Source organism: Pteropus medius, unplaced genomic scaffold (assembly GCF_902729225.1).
Source record: "Pteropus medius unplaced genomic scaffold, Ma_sr-lr_union100, whole genome shotgun sequence".
Classification (NCBI taxonomy): Eukaryota; Metazoa; Chordata; class Mammalia; order Chiroptera; family Pteropodidae; genus Pteropus; species Pteropus medius.
Window position 1 is genome coordinate 4,075,615 of NW_024342475.1, and position 20,370 is coordinate 4,095,984.

The window sequence follows — 20,370 nt, forward strand, 5'->3', positions numbered from 1 at the left end:
AGATATTTCTCACAACCAGAGAAAAGAGATTGAAATGTTCTCCTACTGAGCCCTCTCCCTGTGCACTAATGCAGAGGGTTCTGATCTGAGATGAAAATGTTAATGTCATTCTGACTCCTGTGAAAGTAAACCATCTGTGAATTATAGTCATCGCTATTTTTATTAGAAAACCATTAGTTTTTTTTTTTTGAAGTGACAGATTTTGAAAGATTAAATGAAATTGTCATTGATGACTTCGAAAGCTTCAATTACTGCTATAGTTTTCAGGGATTTTTTTTTTTTTTTAGAGATGCAGGCTGCAGGAGAACAGACATTGCTAGAACGGAGGTTGTGATGGAGTGTAGGTGGCCTGGAGGCTGTACAGAAGAGAGATACTAAGGGAACCTGTGAAGATCTTCAACTCCTCTTCCTTCTCCTTCTGCCTCCTCCTCCTCCTCACTGATTGCTACTTCCAATCATAGAGATGCTAAGAGGAGGGTGACCAAGCTTGAGCACAGAGGTTGTGGAGGGGTAGAGAGACCTACGCTCTGTCTCCATGGCAACCCCAGGATCCCACAGGAGGTGCAGATGACTGAGCTCACCTTTATAGGGATATCTCCCTTTGACTACCCCTCACTGTCTGGGAGATGAAAGACAAAACTAACTTCCCCGTGATCTTTCTAAACATTGATCTCATTACATTGCTTTTGTGCTTAAAATGATTTAATTGCAGGTCATAATTTTCAGGATAATGTTCAAACTCTTTTGAAATGTTTATTAAACTTTCTACAGTATGGATCTTTTTCAATGTATTCTTGTTTATTCTCAAACTGTATCATATTGTTTGCTGTTCCATAATGGGAACTTAGTGAACTCTCAATTTAGCATGTACTATATAATAATAAATTAATTATAATAGCATATCTATGTCACTAATGTATCTTGTACATATCTCTATAATTATCACTGAATTCCTGGATTTGTCTGAATATTCAACTTCACTGTGAAATATCTGTGGGCTAGGATAATGTTGGAAAAATATAAAGATCATAAGTTATATATATTAAGGTAGAGAAAATAAAAGTAACTGCAATAATAAAACGAATTTCAAAGAAAGCATTTTTAATGAACATTGACTACAGCATGAATTCAGGTATTTCTTTAAAAATCATGTAAAATAATGAAATCTTAAACACTAAATCTGTTTGAACTATATAAATTCCTTCGTTTTATAAAAATACACCTAATGTGGTTCAAGAAATAAAGATGTTAAATTCTATTTTTGGTGCCAGCACACTCTCGGTATAAGATTATTGTAAAACAAAATCTAAAATGCACTTCATTCTCTAATACTTTACCGAATCCTCAATTCACCTTGAACACTGCCTCTGATTTGTCAATCTTCCAGAAACTTTCAATGATTCCATGTTGCCTGCAAGCTAAAATGTGTACTTCTGGGTTTGCATAATAACCTTTATTAATCTCTTAAGAGCTAATACTTTTTACTCTTCTAAAAGAGATGTTACTTACTATTATTTTAACTTCTCATGTGCTCCCTGAGAGCAGAAAACCAATGTTGAACTTCTGTAGATATTATCAAGGGCTTATAGCATTTTTATGCACAGGATTCTTTTTTTGAATGATGTTACTATCATTCTCAGTGTTATTTTAGATATATTCCTTCATATCTATATCTATAATTATTAGAATGTTTTTATTAATAATTACCATAAATTATATTTTAATAGAAATAGTTTATTGTGAATGCTTATTTTTTTTTGCTTCAAAAATGCTTTATTTTCATTATTACTGGTAAAAAGTTAATCTTGAAAAATTTTAATCATTTTTTGCTCTAAAAACATTAGTGTTATTCTAAGAAACACTTCCCATTAAAATCATGATGTATAATACCATAGTTGCATTAAAAGTAGTTATCTTCTTTCACTATTATGTTGGCATTCCAAAAAAAAATGTCCCGGTTTCTCATAAAGTGCCTTACTATGTAAATCTGTTCCCAGTTTTTTAAACAGCTTTACTGATGATGATGATGATATGAACAATATATTCTTTATTTTATGTGATTTGATGTCTCCATCACTCTCCCATCGGACTCATTTTTCTTTCTGCTGATCTGAGAATGTTATTGTGCTCCTCTAAATTACTGTCCTTTCTACTTTTACCATGAAAAGCACTTTCTATACCTATTAGGCAATCCCTTCCAAACAGAATCAGCTCCCCAAGCCCCAACGTTTACACATGCATGCTATGAACAGTCCTTCACTCATTCTTGGCTCTATATCATTTTCACATAGCTCTCAAGTGCATTGTATCTTATACCTTTCCTGATTTTCCTTGTCTCACATTTATTCGTCCATCGATTCTATCATGTGTCTGTCCTATCAGTCTATTCACTCATCATCCACCCACCTATCTACCTATCCACCCATCCATCCATCCATCCATCCATCCATCCATCCATCCATCCATCCACCATCCATCCATAAATCAAACATTTGCCAAGGGCCTTCCTGACACCAGGCACTGTGCCAGGCTCTAAGGTGAGAGGTTGAACAGAATACCATCTATCCTTTCATGAAGTAAAAAACAACATTTAACTAAAATTCATCTTCTCCAGGTTAAATTCACATATTTCACCAATTTGTTTCTTTGATTCTTTGAGTTTTTAAGGATGACCATTATTTTGTGCTTATTTTCAATATTTTGTGCTTATTTTCAATATTTTGTATTGTCATAGTAGCTTTGAAAAACTACTAAATAGAAATATTCTAATGTTCAGCCTGGCTCTGAATGTACTTTTAAACATCCTCAAAGGATACATTTATACTAAAATACAAGTTCTCTTTATTATAAATAGACTATTCTTGAAGTTAACTTCAACATAGAAAAGATAATTATAGCCATACACATCTAATAAAGTACTGTATCTTCTGGTATTTGAAGAAGGTGGTTTGGTTCAAATTACACATAATTACAGGTTAAGAAAAATTAATAACTCTCACCTAGAACAGTATGACCTGTACAGTAAGCAGTGATGAATAAAAATGACTATTTTGATCTTACTAGTGAATTGCTCACTGTGTGATGCTATATATTATTTCATTATGAAAATCATATCTATATGATCAAGAGCAGTTAAAAAAAAACAAATCTATTTCTCCCAAAGTGACACATTGTGAAAAGCAAACCCAAGCTTAACCTAAACAAGACTGATTAGCTTCAAAACCAAAAAAGAAAGTACATTGGATAAGTTAATGTATTCATTTAAAGAGCACCTTTAGTCTTTCTTCTTAACGAAATGGCCTTAATAATGTCAATAATAATTATCTGCCCTATAAAATGTGTATGTTATAAATGATTAACAGCAGCATAAACACAATCACAGCCCATTGTACTCACTGGGGCATGTATAGACACATATGCCAGGACCCCTTCTGCCACCAGCATCTGCTGACTTACTGCCATCTATGTATTCTGATGTTTTCTTTACTTCTAAAAATATAAATACTCATGACATTTCATCCTGGGCATCTGATCTTATGTTGTTCATCCTTAAGAGTACTTACATAGCTTTCCTAATTTTCCAAATATTTGTTCTGTGGTGTGTTCATGTTTGCTTTGAGATTCATCTACATTATTTTTGTGAATTATCTTCTGCTTTCAACTCCTAAAGGACCAAGTCTTTGCCACCATTTAGAGCTCCAAATTCTGCTAGTGTGCAACAAATTCACACTTACTAGTAAGAGCTTGACCATATTCCTGACCTAAATTAATATTTTGGTTTTAAAGGAGATTCCACTCTTCAAGCTCACACAATTTAATAGAATGTCTCTTGTCCCTTCTCTGCCTCACTGACCTTTTGTCCTGTTGACCATTGCTCTACCTTACGTGAACTACTACATTAGTTTGTTAACTGGTTTCTCAGCTCTATTCTTCTTTCCAACAATATATTTTTTCATGTTTAAAGTATAAATAAGATCATGTTACCACGCTCTTTAAAGCTTATTGATAGCCTTACATTGAAATTAAAATAGAACGTTGTGCCTTGACTCTCATAAGGTCCCTACTTGCCTCTGAGCACTCATTCTCAACATGGTGATTCTGCCCCCAGAGGGTAAAACTGGTTCCAGATGTGCAAAAATACCCTTAGCTGATACAAGGTTCCTGGCATACAATAGGTGCTTAATAAAGGCTGTTGAAGGACTAAATAAGCCTTGAATTAGGGAAAACTAGATTGATATATAAGAGATAGAATTGGATTAAGCATTGGCAGAACCTCCATGTTTTTTATAGCTGTTAAGAGACACATATTGATGAGAACTGATTATTGAAGGACCACAAAATATTATAATAGCTAAGATTCCCCCCATCTAGTACTAATTCCATAGTAATTCTTTCATCAATTTTTCTCCTTGGTGGGATATGAAAAAATAAAGGTTGAGAAACACTGCTATACAGCATCATATCTCTTCTTCTAACCCGGTTTTCAGTGCTCCATCCATCCTGCTCCCATCTGTTCTCTCAGGCTGCCTTCCTCTCCGGGTCTTGGCATACTACTCCTGCCCCAGACCCTGCTTCCCTGCCCTGTCGTGTGACTGGATCCTTTTTATCCTTCAGATCTCAGCCTACATGTGTTCCTCTTGGAGATGCCCTTCATGACCACTGTCCTATATACAAACAACAGCCTCTTTGTTTCACTGTCACAGTGTCCTGGCTGATTCCCTTCCAGCATGAATCCTAACCTGTAATTATTTATTAGTTTACTGTTCATGGTCCCACCCCCACTAGACTATAAGCCCTGTGGCAGAGGGACATGTCATTCCTTCTTAATATTGCATCATAATTGCCCCTTGTAACCTCTGTGGCATAAACGCTTGTTGAGTCGATCAACCATTGAACCTGGTTAGAGAAAATTAGATTGAGTTCTAAAAAATGAAACAAATCATGAATAGACATAGCCAGTTTTTATTTAGCAATTGTTAAGTGCCAGATATTATACTAAGCCTTTTGCATAATGAGCTAAGAGGAAAAATATAAAATTACTTTAAAAGAGAAACTATCATACATGTCAGCAAGACCTGATTGTGGATACCTGTATTTCCAAAGAGAAAATGTGATAATAAGTTGGACGTTTGTTTATTCATTTATGCAACAAATATTGGTTGAATGTCTACTCTGTGCCAGACCCTGTAGGAGATGTAATAGTGAAACACACATATGCTATGTATGAACAAACACATATACATGCCATGTGTGAAAATATGTAAGAAAAAAAGATATGTAATATTCATCCTCATAAAGTTCAGAAAATAAGGGCCAGAGGCACACTGACCAAGAATTTAGCATCTGTAATATTATTTTTAAAAACCGAGTGAGTCAATACACACAAAACGTTTGGAGTAGATCAATTAATGGTGATCTGTATTTTCTTCTTTACTTTTCTCTATTTTCCAAGTTTCTTATTAAAAATGAATGCTACTTTTATAACAAAAATGAGTTCAAACACACATGTATGTGTATGTCAGTGTTTAGTATAAGAAAAAAAGGAAATAAATATATGTGCATATTTATAGCAATTCCCAGTTATAATGCACACAGTACCAAGAGATACTCTTAGATCCCTAATATCTATTATTTGCAACATTAATAATTCCAGAGAATGAGAAGGAATATGAGAGAAAGAATAATTTTATAGCCTATTTTCTCCCTTGTACTTATTGTTGATTTATGAAGTGTTCCTTGAGTAATAAAACAAAGGTTATAAACCATTAATTTATTGTACTAATAAGAGCCAAGGGCGCTGATACAATTGTCTTAGAAAATGTAAAAATGTAGGGGGTGCTTAAAACTTTAACAGTTTCTTACTCTTACTTTTATTATCTTTTCTCCACTGTACTATTTTAAATTAATGAAATAATAAATCTTTCATCTAACTGATTTTATTTAATGGCATGGGAAAATGTTAATCTTGCAATTCACAGCTCTGTAAGAATGAATCCTTCAAAAGCAATATATTTTACATAGACACAATGAAATGTAGGCTATACCTTGAAAATTATATTTGAAGATGATAATTAATTATTGTAATTCTTTCGTGAATAAACACAAATAGAAAAAATAGATTTCACTAAAGCTGGGGATTTGTTTTTCGTGAGAACCCTTTGTTATTTTTTTCAGTCTCAGTGGCGCTCTCTCTCTCTCTCTCTCTATCTATCTTTCACACACACACACACACACACACACACACACACACACACAACACACACATGAGAGTGTATTATATCATAAGGATAGATGAGATAAAGTTTAACTAATTTTGCTTATTTCTTGTGCGTATAGTCGTGAATGAGTTACCGAAAGTCTATGTCTGATTCCTCAGCCTTAAAATGTTAGAGGATATGTAAAATCGCTCTAAGGTTATAATCTAAATTTCTCCTTCTACAATTTCCACTAGCAGATCTCATGAGCACCTGCTTCAAAGGGACCACACAGGACACTCTTCTTTGCTTGTCCACAAAGCTTCCCCAACACCAAAGTTCAAGAAATCTCTCTGACACGACAATGAAACGTATGGCTGTGAAAGCCTTCCTATATAGGAGCAGGCCTGCTCCCCAATCCTGACTTTTCCTGAGCTCTGTGAGTGTCTGTGTGCTGAAGCAGCACCCCTTGCATCACATGAACTGACTCTGACAGATTTGTTTCTCCATTCGTCATCCGTCCAGATGGCTTTAAATGAATATAGCATTCAAATAACTACACAGAAGAAAGCATCCTCTAACCAGTTGATTCATATAAAATGTGTGAAAATCAGATTATACCATTTATTTTTCCACTTAGAATTAGTTTCAAAAGTTTTCACTTTACATAAATGACATAACATGGCAAAACAAGCATGTTCCACATGGCCTTAAGTGCCTGCTAGTCACCTTTCTGTGGCTTGAGGAAATCAGGACAGAAAGTGTTTGATTAAATGTACATAGTTCTAGAGGGATTATTTTCAAAGTTATCTTAAAGTAGGACTGAACTAAAAATGTATATATTCAGATAAATAAAATATCTGATTAAAAAGAAACCAAATAGCAGAAAGTTGTTAACTAGTGGCTTAATTTAACTTGTTTTCAAACTATGACTTAATTCAACCTATTTAGATTTCTTTCCACAAATGAAGTAATCCACATATTCTTTGTTTCATAAAGAAAGATATATCCAGTGAGACAGAAATCAGTAAGGGAAGTCAGTCATGCAGAGTCTACTCAAATCATTTTAAGAACCTTCCATTCTTCTTTGAAAAACTTACTTAAATTATGCTTTGAAATAAGGACAAAGCTCTAACTAGTCCATCATAATTTTTACATATGTCATTTCATCGAACACATGAACAAGAAACCACCACCGAGTAGTAGTCCTGTCCAGGCACCACAGCATCCTAATTTTTCTTATATTTTCTGCAAAATACCACCACCTTATGTTAAAGCAGTGATACTGAATATGTTAAGGGAATAATAGTAACATGAAGGAGTTTTCAAAAACTTGTGGTTACTAGTTAGAATCATGTATAGAAGGATGAATATTCCTTTAAGAAGTTAAGGGCTGATAGTGTAAAATATACAATTGGTTATATATTACTTAAAAACAAAAAGGCTTTAAAGTAAAACACAGTCAGTGTGATTTACGATTTTCTTCACAAATGCTTAAAATAATTTGACCCTATACAATATTCTTGAATTGTACTTATGCAGTGGTTACAAATATTCAAAATCATTTTTAATTGCAGAAGTAATGCATGAATACATATATCATCTAAACATTGATATAAGCTAAAATTTCATTCAGCTGTAATCTCAAAATAATTGTTAGGTTTTTGTTGTGAATTATTCTAGATTTAAAAAATTCTTATATATCTATGTATCCATATAAAATATATAGTATGATTTTGTAGGTTATTATTGATAAAGACTCATTTATTAGGCTAGCATATGTGCACTGAGCATCTACTGTGCATCTTTCTTTGTCCCCTATGCTGGAGACACAGCAGTATATGCACTGATACAAATCTTTCTGATGAAGCATACATATTAGTAGAAGAGAGACAGCAACTTTGTAGAAGATGTGCAATCTGAAGAATAAGAATAAAACAGAAGAGGAAGCAAATGATGCAGGAAGGTGGGAGAAGCTATATGGCAGTGAGCAAAGACTGGCACGCAGCAAACTAAACGGATTTACCGAACGGTTTAATAAGACTTCTCAAACTGTCTTTGCTGAAGTAGTGAATTGGAAGCAAGTATTACCCTGACTTGCATCTCAACCGGCATCATCCAGGAATTGTCTACCAGCCCTAGAATTTCTTTGGACAGCCTGAGTAGCACCTAGGTCTCTGCTCTCGGGACTAGATATTAAACACTGTATAAAGTCAAACACTTCTTCACTTGAGTCCAGTTCTTCTTCTCTGTCTTCTCTTCCTTTTCTTTCTCTCCCTTTTCTCCCTTTCCCTTTTCTTCTTCTTTTTCTCTTTTTCTTTCAGAGATGCAGTTAGGAAATAGAGTACAAAAGTGCTGCGCTATTTAAAGGTCATTTGGCTGACAGTTTGGGTAGAAAGATTCTGATCAGAATCCGGGAAGCAGTCAGCTTGTTTTTCCTTCATCTACTGGGTAAATTATAAACACACACAAAAAAGAGTCTAACTACAAGAAGCAATCTGCTGAGAATAATAAAAGAATATATAAGTGACTTTGATCAAAGCTCAAACTGTGATGTATAGTCTATGCCTTTCAAGTTCTGTTATCTGAATAAAGGACTTTAGATGGTTACATTAAAAGATATAGATCGAGTTAAATGCAGTGGAAAGAACAGAGCATAGCAAGACCTAGATGTTCGTCTCAGCAAAGTGGCCTTTCCGCTGAAACTAAATATTAACTATGCCTAATATTTTGATCAGTATGCTGATCTCTAAGGCTCTATTTCCTCATATTTAAAATGAGGTTATTACTGTTCATCCTGCCTACTTTCTTCTTCCTGCATAGAGTTGTTATTAGACTTAAGTCAAATAAAACAAAAAATTCTGAATAGCTTTACCACTTTCTTTAGAAGAATCATCTTTTATGAAATATTAAAATCCCCATCGCCTCATATACTGACTCCAAACCCACAATTATGTAAAGAATAAATAGCTCACATGGATCAATAAAAAACACACCAGCACTGAAGGTCAGATATCTATAACCTCACCGAAAAAAGGAAATGCTGGTGTTCACCACCACTTATGCAATCGCTACAATGTACAAAAATGTGAGAACTATGTATTTAGAATCCTGTACTGATACTCAGAGGCTTTATTGCATAGAGTCTGATTAATGTCAAGGTGAAGTGAAGAAATCTCATAAAATCTTTAAGACCTAACAGAATGATGATAAAAGGACCATAGTTATAGTTAAGAAAAGTGAATTTCTAGCTAATATTCAATACAAGTTCACACAGAAAAAGTGACTCCAGTCAATTCTAACATTACTTTTAGAATTATGGAAAAGAAAATCTATTAATTCATTCTAACCATTCAGAGCCAAAAAATGAACACTGACTGCTTAATAGAAATGTACATTGTAATTTAGCAATTTGGGAATCATGCTGCTGATACAACAACCATCGCTTAGAATGTAACTGTTGCTTTAAGCAGCTACTATTTAATCTTTGTCCTGATTAACCACTCAGAAGAGAGAGAGAGTAACTCTTCCTGAAGCTATCAACACATGTCAAACAAATGCTTTGCTTTTGAAACTAAGGAGTCTGACTTTCCAAGTCAAGAATAAATGATAAAAAAATTATTTTGCTTTCTGATTAGTATAAATGTGAAATGTGAATACGCTTTAGTTCTGTGAAGTCAATGATTTGTCTTGTAAAGTACATGAAACATTACATTTTGGAGAGATTGAAGAAAGCAGTCTTTTCTAACTATTCAAAAAAGCAGTCTTTCGCTGTTCGACATAAGTAAACAAGTTCAGAGAATGAATAAATTTCTTTCTTTCTTTTTTTTTTGTCTTGTTATTTTTGGCTCCTTTTTTTTTTTCAAGAGTGAGGGGAAATGAAGTAGTGCAATGAAATGGGGGCTCTCTCCTATTCTTTATTTTGATGCACTTTTACAAAGTCCCAATCTGTGTCTCAATTTACTATCATCCCCAGTTGCAATTTCAAGTATCCTAGCACATGCAGAAATGTGGAAAGAATGATAGCTGCCAGCGTGCACCAGTTTGTCCTCCAGTCCTCATGCACATCTGACCCCATACACTACACAAGTGTACCAGAACTGATGGCTAGTCAGGTGTTGTGGTTGCTGCCAGTTCTTTCTTAGTGGAATAATTATTCCAGACTCCCTCACCTTTTATCTACAACACAAGCTTCTTTTTCAACATTAATTTATTTAAAAAGTCTTATCCATGAGTATTCTTTAACAGAAAAAATATAACAAGAAAATATTAGTGATACTTATTCATGAACCACTACTATCCAAATACTTACTTAAAAATTCCAGTAATGATTCAGTTGAAATGACTTAAGTTATCTACAAGCTTGATAAATAATTCTGCATGTGTCTCCCACATCTTACATCATTGACTTCCGAGTGATTGGTTGACATCATTCTGTGTTAGTAGTTCCTTCTTCCTCCTTTTTTTATTCAATCTTTTGGCATGGATGTGCATCCATGACTACTACAGAGTGTGTAAGCTTCCTCCTTCAAACTGTTATTTAAAGTTCAACTCCATTATTAGTTTAAAAAAAAGAAAGGGGAAAAATATATAGAAAAAGATTGGGTGGCATAGACAATTAAACCATTACTCATCAATGCTAAAAGTCTACGTTCTTAGTTCTTTGTCATAGAGCAATGAGTATGCTAGTGTCAAGCCATTATTCTCAGCCTGTTTGTCTAGACTGGGACACTTTCAGACACATTCGGCAATGCTGAACCTTCTGTTCAAGTCATTTCTGAAGTACATACATACCTTGTTTTTGGTCTCATCAACTATCATCCATTTTCACTTGTAGACAATCTCCTTATCATTTTTGAAAATGAGATATATATCTGTTTTCCACCAATGGTTACGTTTTGCCAAAGCCATTAGCCACCACGTACTTTACCACTTAAACACTCTTAGTGGTGTTTAGCTAGAAACTTCCAGTAATTCCTGGTGGCTCAAACTTTGTTCTGTTTCCCATTATTCCTCCAATATTACCTTCTCAATTCTTTTTACTTTTTAAATCTCCTTTTCCTAACACTGGTCATAAATGGCATACTGACGTTATTTAAGGTATTAAACAAAATTCAGGACTGCGCCTTACTGTTTCTGGGGAGTACTTCCTGTGTTATTCTGTCTCATTACTTCCTCCTTTTGGAAGTCCAACTATCCATCCAGGAGGCCCCTGGATTCTGCCAACCAAAAAGATCACTGGCCATAATTAAATGTTTCCAATTATGAAGATTTTTGCCATTAAATGAGGGTGAAAGGACAGTGACATCTTTGGTGTGTGGTAAATGAGAAACAGGGCAGAGAAACAGAAAGAAAAGGAGCCTCAACAGAACTTGACGAGCCTGGGAAGTCTGGGTCTAAAGGACTCTTGTAAGATATCAGCTAGGAGCCAGCGAAACCAGCGTTCTGTCCCTGCAGTTTGGTTTCTCTGGCTTCTACTGCCTTACGGTACTTCAAAAAGCTTAACTGACAACGTTTGAATCTGCGACGTGGGCAAATTGAGCGTGGCTTCACGAACTTCTTGTCAGTACAGGAAAAAGAGCTTCTTGGCTTCCCTCAGTGTTTGCTGTGTGCTGCTGAAACCGGGAAATCAGAAAGACTGATGTGTTTCCAGGGAATACACTTAGTGTCTCGTCTTGCCAAACACATCAAGGCAATTTGTTTTTGCCAGTGAGACTCTGGTGGCTCCCCACAATGACTCAGCTCACTTATTTAAAAACCTAAACTGGTATGTTAGTAGCTTGTAGGTCACTAACCTGCCAGCCTTGTAATTTACACTGCTGGAGAACAAATCGACATCTCTCCTCAGCAGACAGTTTCTTCTTCTCACCGGGGAGCATATCCACCAACGGCTTATACCTGTGTAAAGCAGCAGGGACACAGAATGATGACTGAATTCGTCAAGCAAATGATTATATTCAACAGAGTCGTCTTTGTTACACTCTTTCTTAAAATTTTCCCCATTCTTACTTTATTTCACGAGTCCCTAAATATTCCATCCACGATGTATTTAACAGGCAACTGAAATAACATTTATCTTTTATATGAAAAATGATTTTTTAAAAAGAGTCAAATATGTGTACGAGTCAAATATGTTTTTTAATCCTTTAACACTATCATGGAGTGATGCAAACCATTTATCAAAAGAAACTTAGAAGAGAAAAAAATTAATCTATTAGTTTTCATTTAAACATTTAGAGTGCTCTTAAAAAATATACATTTTAAGAAATTCCAGCATTCTTTATTCCCATTTGAGAGTGAATCTAGATGTAGTTAGAATCAATAATAAAGAAATATCAAAACATCCAAAATTCTTATTTAAGTGAGAGGCGAGTAGCTTCCTCCCCATATATTACATAAATGAGTATTTTAAATCTTTTAGAGAGATGTTTTATTTTATTTTGCAAAATTCCTTCAAATTATTATCTTTCATTTCCTAGCTGAAATTCATGGCAATATAGTTTTCTACAGATAAAAAAAAAAAAAACTTTCAAAATTACATCACTCATTTGAAAAGTCTATGCAAAATTTCCCTTTGCGCTTAAGGTATTGAACCTAGCATATGAGTAAAGCTGCAGTAGGAGGAGGGGGTGGGGAGAGATACAGAAGAACCGAGCAGAGATCTGTGCAACTGCATCCAGTTCAATTGTGTTTATGATTCTCATGTTGGGCTGCTCTGGTAACTTAATACCAAAAGTTAAATCACCTAAGTTTTCTGTAGAATATCTTGGTATTTCATCTAAAGTTTGCTGCAGCTAATTCAGCACCTTCTAAAATTGAGTTTTTTTTTTTGTTTCTGTAAGGCAACTAAGGAAGGAAGTACATTGCCTGCACATTTTTATTTACTGTCCTTCCTTGGGACACTGGACATGTCCCACTGACAGCCACATCGAATTTACATGCATTTCTTTATTTCTGCCGGTGCTGTAGAGAAATCAGGTGTACAGCATGTGGGGCAGTGCCGCAGCAACTATGGGTCTGGCATGTAACAAAGACTGAGAAAACATACCTATTTCACCTTTTGGGTAGTAGACATTTATTTCCTTTCTTATGGTCTTAGCATTGTCACTGAAAATTCAGTATAGATGCTCCTCAACCTACAATAAGGTGTGTTCCAATAAATCCCATAGAAAATTGAAAATGCCTTAAATTGAACATTCATTTAATACACCTAACCTGCGAAATGTCATAGCTTAACCTAGCCTACCTTAAATATGCTCAGAACACTTACATTAGCCTACAGCTGGGCAAAGTCATCAAATACAAAGAATACATTGTAGAGTTTAGATTGTCTACCCTTGCCATCATGTGGCTGACTGGGAGCTGTGGCTTGCCCAGCATCACGAGAAGTATCAGGCCTATTGATAGCCTGGGACAAGATCAAAATTCAAATTCTGAAGTCAGTTTCTACTTAACGTGTGTTGCTTTGGCACCATCATAAAGTCAAACAATTATAAGTCAGACCACAATAAGTCAGAGACAAACTGTATATTGTTTGTCTTAGATTGAGAATTGTCAGAATCTTCCTAAACATGAGTCAGACAAAACAAATACATCAACATCGCAACAACTCTTCTTTCTCGTGTATAGATTTTTGCTTATGTGTTAAACTCAGGGTACAAGAGAGTGTAAAAATAGCAAGTAACAGAGACTGAACATGAAATCATAGTGCCAGAGGCACTCATCATTTTGATCACACTGAATGGATTGAAATGATCTGTGGATGACAGAAGTATTCAGTGATTTTTTTTTTTTTTATCATTTAATAAGAGGCAAGAATGTGATTTCCTACCCAGCAGGCACTAAAGTTGGTATCTTTTTTTAACTGGCCATATTGTGACTGCTGCAAAAGAAAAAATGTATTTCAAGGATAGGGCAGAGCAGAGTAAATGGGTCTAATGAAATACGTGTGTGTGGAGGATTGGGAACTGGAAGGAAAGTGTGCAGTGGGGCGGACGCCTACAAGTTTATAGGCATCCCCAATATCAGTACATCAATGAGCAAACACGAATTTTGTTTTATGATGTTTAAGTGGTGCAAAGGTGACACAGGATATAATTGTATAATGTGTTAGAACAGGAATGAAACAGGATTGGGGATCTAAACACAGCTTCACGTTGCAACTGCGTGGCAAATGTGCTATGAGGCCCTTGGCAAGCCACTTAGTAACTCTCCCCTCTCTCATTGCTGCATGTGTGTGTTTCCCGGGATGCAACATAAATTCTACATTGTATTATAAACACTAGTTTAACTCTGGTCTGTCCTCAAAGTATGTGAGCTTCCTTAGGGCATGGTGTCTGCTAGATAGCTTTTGTAAGGAGCAAGTACAAATAAATGATGAGAGGCCTAGACGTCGGGCTGGGGGTGGGAAGTAACATTTTTTAAGCACTGAAGGAGTACAAGGGGCTTTTCATATGTCATTTCACATACTTCTCACAGCTGTAGAAAGTCTATATGATAATCTTTTGATAATGAGAAAGCTGATGATCACAGAAATTAAGTCATTTGCTCAAGTTCACACAGATGGTATGTGGGTTGAACTGAGTCCCCCCGAAAGATAAGTAAATGTGATCTTATTGGGAATTTCGGTCTTTGCAGATATAATCAAGTTAAGATGAAGTCGTTAAGGGTAGGCTCTTATCCAGTATGACTGGTGTACTTATAGGAAGAGGAAAATGACATGTGACAACAGAGGCAGAGATTGGAGTTATGCGGCTGCAAGGCAAGGACACCATAGATTTAGGTTACCATAAGAAGCTAGAAGAGGCAAGGAAGGATTCTATACAAAGGGGCATGGCCCTGCTAACATATTGATTTGGGACTACCGGCCTCTAGAACTGTGAGGGAAGAAGTTTCTGTTCTTTATGCCACATAGCTTATGGTTCTTTGTTCAGACACCCTGAGCATGCTTACACAGATGGTAAACGTGGCTGAGCTAGAAATTGAACACAGGGCAATCTGATTCTAGAGGCAATCTCTCCATCACCATTGCTACGGTGTAGGCAGAAACTAACAAGCCCCCAGCTGTTAGTTCTGGAATGGAAAAGGAAGAGATCGAGCATGAAAGACTGAAAAGGTAAAACCCAACAGTAGTCATCAGTACACAGGACATGCACAGATAAGAATTTGTGGCTCTCTGACCTCTGGGTGACTGGGCCTCTTCCATAACAGTAAACTAGAACACATAATGAAATACAGACTCATTCAAGTCCTCAGGAAAATCAATGCATTTCTACCATTTAACTAGAGTTATACAATGAAATGAAATCATTCAAATTATCTTTTTATACTCCTATAATTATCTCATTCTGGAACTTTGTTAATTATCGCCGAGAATTGAATTGACATAATTCAAGTATCTGAATACAGTATTAAGAAGTCAGAACAAAATTCTTACACTTGGTGCCTTTTTTCTTATTTTATATTGTTCTTTTGACACCTAAAATGGTATAATTCTGACATTTCAACTGAAAAGACAAAGATGTCACTTTAGGCAGGGTAAGGTACTCTTAGTGTAATTAAAAACAACTTGTCTTTTGGAATGAGACTGTCATCTAGGTGGTGTCGCTGGTCTATCACTGTGCTAAAACATGATCTCACAGAGACTTCGATCTGAGGCCTAATGGTTATAATGAACATGCAACACTACATGGGGCTTGAGCACAAGTGTGGCCAGAGATGGGACTTCTCAGCTCTCATTTCCCACTCCCCCCAGTGGGGCAGTGATCAAAATGAGGTCACTTCAATCCATTGAAGATTCCTGTATTCAGGCTGACACCTGCTCTGCGTCTGAGATAAACCACTGACTGAGAAATAAATATTAACTCTTCTAGCTAATTTACTCTTGTCTCATCCTGACTTGGAATGAGGAGAAAGATTGGGATCTAGTTCCATGTCTAGAATTGGGGTCCTGTGACTCATTCATTGGGGCTCAATCAACCAACCAAGATTATACTGGGAATGTACTGAGCTTGCAGCAGGGAACAGAATAGACAAGAATACTTATATTCTCTGATGGAGACAGAGAGAATAGAAATATAAATGAGGAAAGATGTCAGATAAAGTGAAAGAGAGAAAGAAAATAAAGCAGAAAAAGTTTCACTGTGCAAAAACATCTAAGGATGAGGAAGGAAGCAGTAGCTCTCTGGGTAACAGCCACGCTGAGGATATAGCAGGTCCTGAAGCCCTGGATGGAGTAGCACCTGCCAGTTAGGGGAATATCAAGAAGCTGGGTGTAGCTGGGGCAGAGCGGGGGAGAGGAAATGTGGAGAAGAGTTCACAAAGGTAAGCACAGAAAGGATGGGAATCATGCAAATGACTCTAAGGACTTGGGCTTTGACTCTGAGAGTGGTGGGGAACAAGGGTTTGAGCAGACGAGCCCCAGCACTTGACATTAAAAGATCACTGAAGCTGCTAGGCTGAGAGTGGGCAGCAGTGGAGCAAGCAGAGAGCTAGGCAGACTATCTGCAGGCTCTTCCCACAGCCCAGGATGAAAGTAACAAAAGTGGTAGGGACTGGCTGAACTCTGTCGTAGTTGGAGGCAGACCTAATAGGATTTCCCGATGGGTTGACGTGGATGTGAAGGAGAGAGACGATGAAGCTAAAGTTTTTTGAACTCAGAGATTGAAGGATTGAGTTGATGTTTACTAAGATGGAGAGCAGTGAATTCCCCGGATGAATGCTGTGTAAACAGAAGGGAAAAGGAGGCATTCAAGCAGAACAGGGAGGTAGGTACCAAATGTCAGCCAACACCCCGAACCCGATTTAGTTCCTCAACTGGGTCAGTTTCTCCTCTGAACGTTTCAGTCCTTAAATCCTTTGAAATTCAATTCTATTCGACAAATATTTATTGAGCACCTATTATGAGTAGAATACTCTGCCAAAGAATGATGTATAGGTTACTAAAGTGTGTAAAGCAATGCCCCATTTTCACTGCATATGCTCAACATAAAACATGACTTTTGGCCAAAACTATATAACAGAAAGGATTTTTTTTTTATTTCAAGACCTTGTAAAACTTTCTTATTGTTGACATATGTTAACTATTTAGTTGGGAACAACAAAATAATGTTTGGGGAGAAGCATTAACCTCTTCATCCCTAAGGATGAACTGGATAATCCATAGACAGAGGAAAATGAAATGTTGCAGGAGAGAAAGAGAAAGACAGCCCATGAGGGCAGGGCAAGGAGGAAGGAACAGGAGAGAAAGGCAGGAATGGGCCTGCACAATTTCAGAGCAGCTAAAGGAAAGCAGAGTTTGAAATGTAGTCAGCAGCACTAGATGTTGCAGAGAGGTTAATGTGTGTCAGTACAGAAAAGGGGCTGCTGGATTTGGTGACTGGTCAATCAAGAGCAATGTCAGAAACTCAGAAGAAACCAGATTACTATGGCATCAAGACATCAGCAGATGGAGGAGAAACATGAGTGCTGGGCTCTGGTGGTTCCAGACATAAATAAAAGTGAAGGTCAACAGCATGAGGATGAAACAATCAACTAACATTTTGGGGGTGTTTTGTGTTTCAGTGGCAAGGAAGAAAGAACAAAGCTTATAAGCAATATTTGTAGAAATATACAAAGTCTGCATTCTAATCATGCTTATTTTTGTATATTTACACTTTACTCCAGATTATTTGGTTCATTCATTTCCAGCTCTGATGGGACAGGGATGCAGTTTCTTCTATAACCATTTCCTTCATCTTTTCCCACAGAGCACTGAGTGGTGTCTCTACCTGGTATGTATGCCACAAACGTAGCTGTCTGGCTATGTTTGAATAGGGACGCATTTCACTGGTTCTATGAACTTGCCTGGGTTGTTCATTTTACTCCTCATATTCATACTCTCATAGTAAACACAGCGCAGGTGCGGAAGAGTGATTTTCTAGCTGCTTGGGGCTAATTTCCAGCATTCAGAATGCTGAGTGGTGGGTTGAGCGTAACGGCTGCCTAGCAACAGCACTGACATATATCATGAAAATAGTGAGAAATATGAAGAAAAAAGAGCACAAATGGGCTTGAGAGAGAAATAAAATTTATTCCAACGTGGAAGGGAGGGGAATATATGAAAGAAAAATGAGACACAAAGAGAGAGGACTTGCAGAAGTGCTTTTCAATGAAAGAGGAATACTTTTTCGTTTAAAGAGAAAGATGGGAAAGCAAAGAGATAAAGCTGTCAAAAATTGTCTAGTTCACACCAAAATCTTCCATGTTCTCTAAGTGTGCGCATTCTTTCTCTTCTTCCCACAACTCTTAGGGTTTAAAAATCCCACCTGTCATTTTAGGTTTTGTCCAGGCTTTCACCCTCTGAACTGTCTGTTCTGAGTGGGTTGTCTACCGTACCACCTTTCCATGTCCCCACTGCAGAATGAAACCCGCACCGCTCAGTGTACCACATGGAGCTTTTATCATGTGTATCCGCTCATCCTATCACATCTTCTACCATTTTCCAATAGGTCCTCTGCGTCAGGCCAATCAAACCACTTCCAAACTTTCCACATTTCTTTGCACGTTCCCGTCTCCCCTCTTCAGTACCCATGACCTACCTCTTCCCGTATGTTTATAGGAAGGACCGGAAAGAGACATAAACTATATTTTGCAATGACTTTTGGGCTTTCTGGATTGTTCAGGCCTGGAATTTGGTCTTGAGTTTATTTTTACATTTATTGGGATCAACATTAAACTCATCAGTGTTTATCAGGATCCACATTCAACTCTACTAAGCGAAAAAGAAGTCTTTACATTTTTATTAGACAATTTCAGGCCTACTTCTTATGCCACTGGTTAAAACTGATTTCTCTTTCTAAATTATGGTGTAGAGGCTGCTGTCCTCTTTAGAAACTTGGGTATGCCATTTGAAGACATAGTGGCACTTCCCATCCCCATGTTCTTCCCGGTTAGGAGCCCCCTAGGAGTGGAATCCTTGGGAAGGGCAGGGAGGGCAGTGCAGAAAAGCTGTCCCTTTGACATCACCCCACAACCTGTTCTTTCGGGGGCTGGGTAGCTGGCATGGTTAGGGATGTCCCTAACTTCTACATGTAATTCTCTAGAGTTGAAAATAGACCAGGGAAGATATAAGGGAGGGTGAGAGAGAGGAAACAAGGAAGGGAGAAAAGAATAAAGGGAGGGAGGAAAACCAAGGAAGATTTATAAAGTGCCTATAAATTCCAGGTATGACGATAGGTTACTCCGTATCGTCACTGAATTCTCACAACAACCCCAGAATGGCATTTAAAGCAGTTATATGATGTGATAACTTCAAAGAGTTAGTTTATAGCAGAGCTGGGATCTTAATCCAAGCTGTAGAATTTCAAGTCTAACACGACTTCCCTTTTATTTTTGTGCTTAGAAGAATAAAGGTAACCGTCATACAGAATGAGGAATATTAATACGACAGGAAATGTAAAGAGCAAGACTCCATGCTATTCCCCTAAATTCCAAGTCTTCTAAATCAAGATTATTCTCTCTCTCTCTCTCTGTCTCTCTCTGTCTCTTCCCCTCATTATGATAGTGGTTGTTTTTGTTACTACTATTTTAATAACAACATCATGTTATCATTTTAATGCCATCATAGCCATTAACTCTTAAGAATCTCAAAGAGAATAAAGCTTACATAGAGGAAAATTCCCAAGATGATATTGTAGCTCTCATTTCGTGTGAATTCTAACTAGCCGAATCTAGCATACTAAAGGTGATGGGTGTGAAGGACCACAATAGACATATGTCCACTTCCACCACAGCCACTTCCTTAAAAACATCTCCTTCCAAAGCTGATGACAAGATCATGGCAGATCCCCTGGAGATGCAGCCTTAATCTTATGACATTCATTCATTCATATACTTTATGTCACTAAGCCAGGGGGCCTCTCTCCTCCCAGGCAACATGAGAGTTGAATAATAAAAAAGAACACTAAATTATACCTCAGCTCCTGGGATTAGCCAGTACCACTCTGCAGATAAAAAATGAATTCAGAGCATCTGCTAAGAATTTATATGACAATCTTCTCAAGTTCTCTTACTTAAAGCCAGTTCCACCATTTCATTTTAATTGTGCAATGTAACAACATTCTATTTACTCAATAAATGGATAAAAGTAAAACACTAAGTTGAAATGTCCCAGCATAAAATATTTACTAGGTTTCAT

At 36.7% G+C, this 20,370-nt stretch overlaps 1 protein-coding gene across 8 annotated transcripts in view; it reads right to left on the bottom strand.

Moving 5' to 3' along the window:
* The window catches only part of MYO16 (myosin XVI), a 513,348-nt gene that overhangs the window by 85,996 nt on the left and 406,982 nt on the right, over positions 1-20,370 (bottom strand). For all 8 annotated transcript variants that reach the window (XM_039866287.1, XM_039866291.1, XM_039866293.1 and 5 more), the window contains one exon: positions 11,990-12,092. In XM_039866287.1, the coding sequence (XP_039722221.1) occupies positions 11,990-12,092 (103 nt within the window). The remainder of the gene's footprint in view (positions 1-11,989; positions 12,093-20,370) is intronic.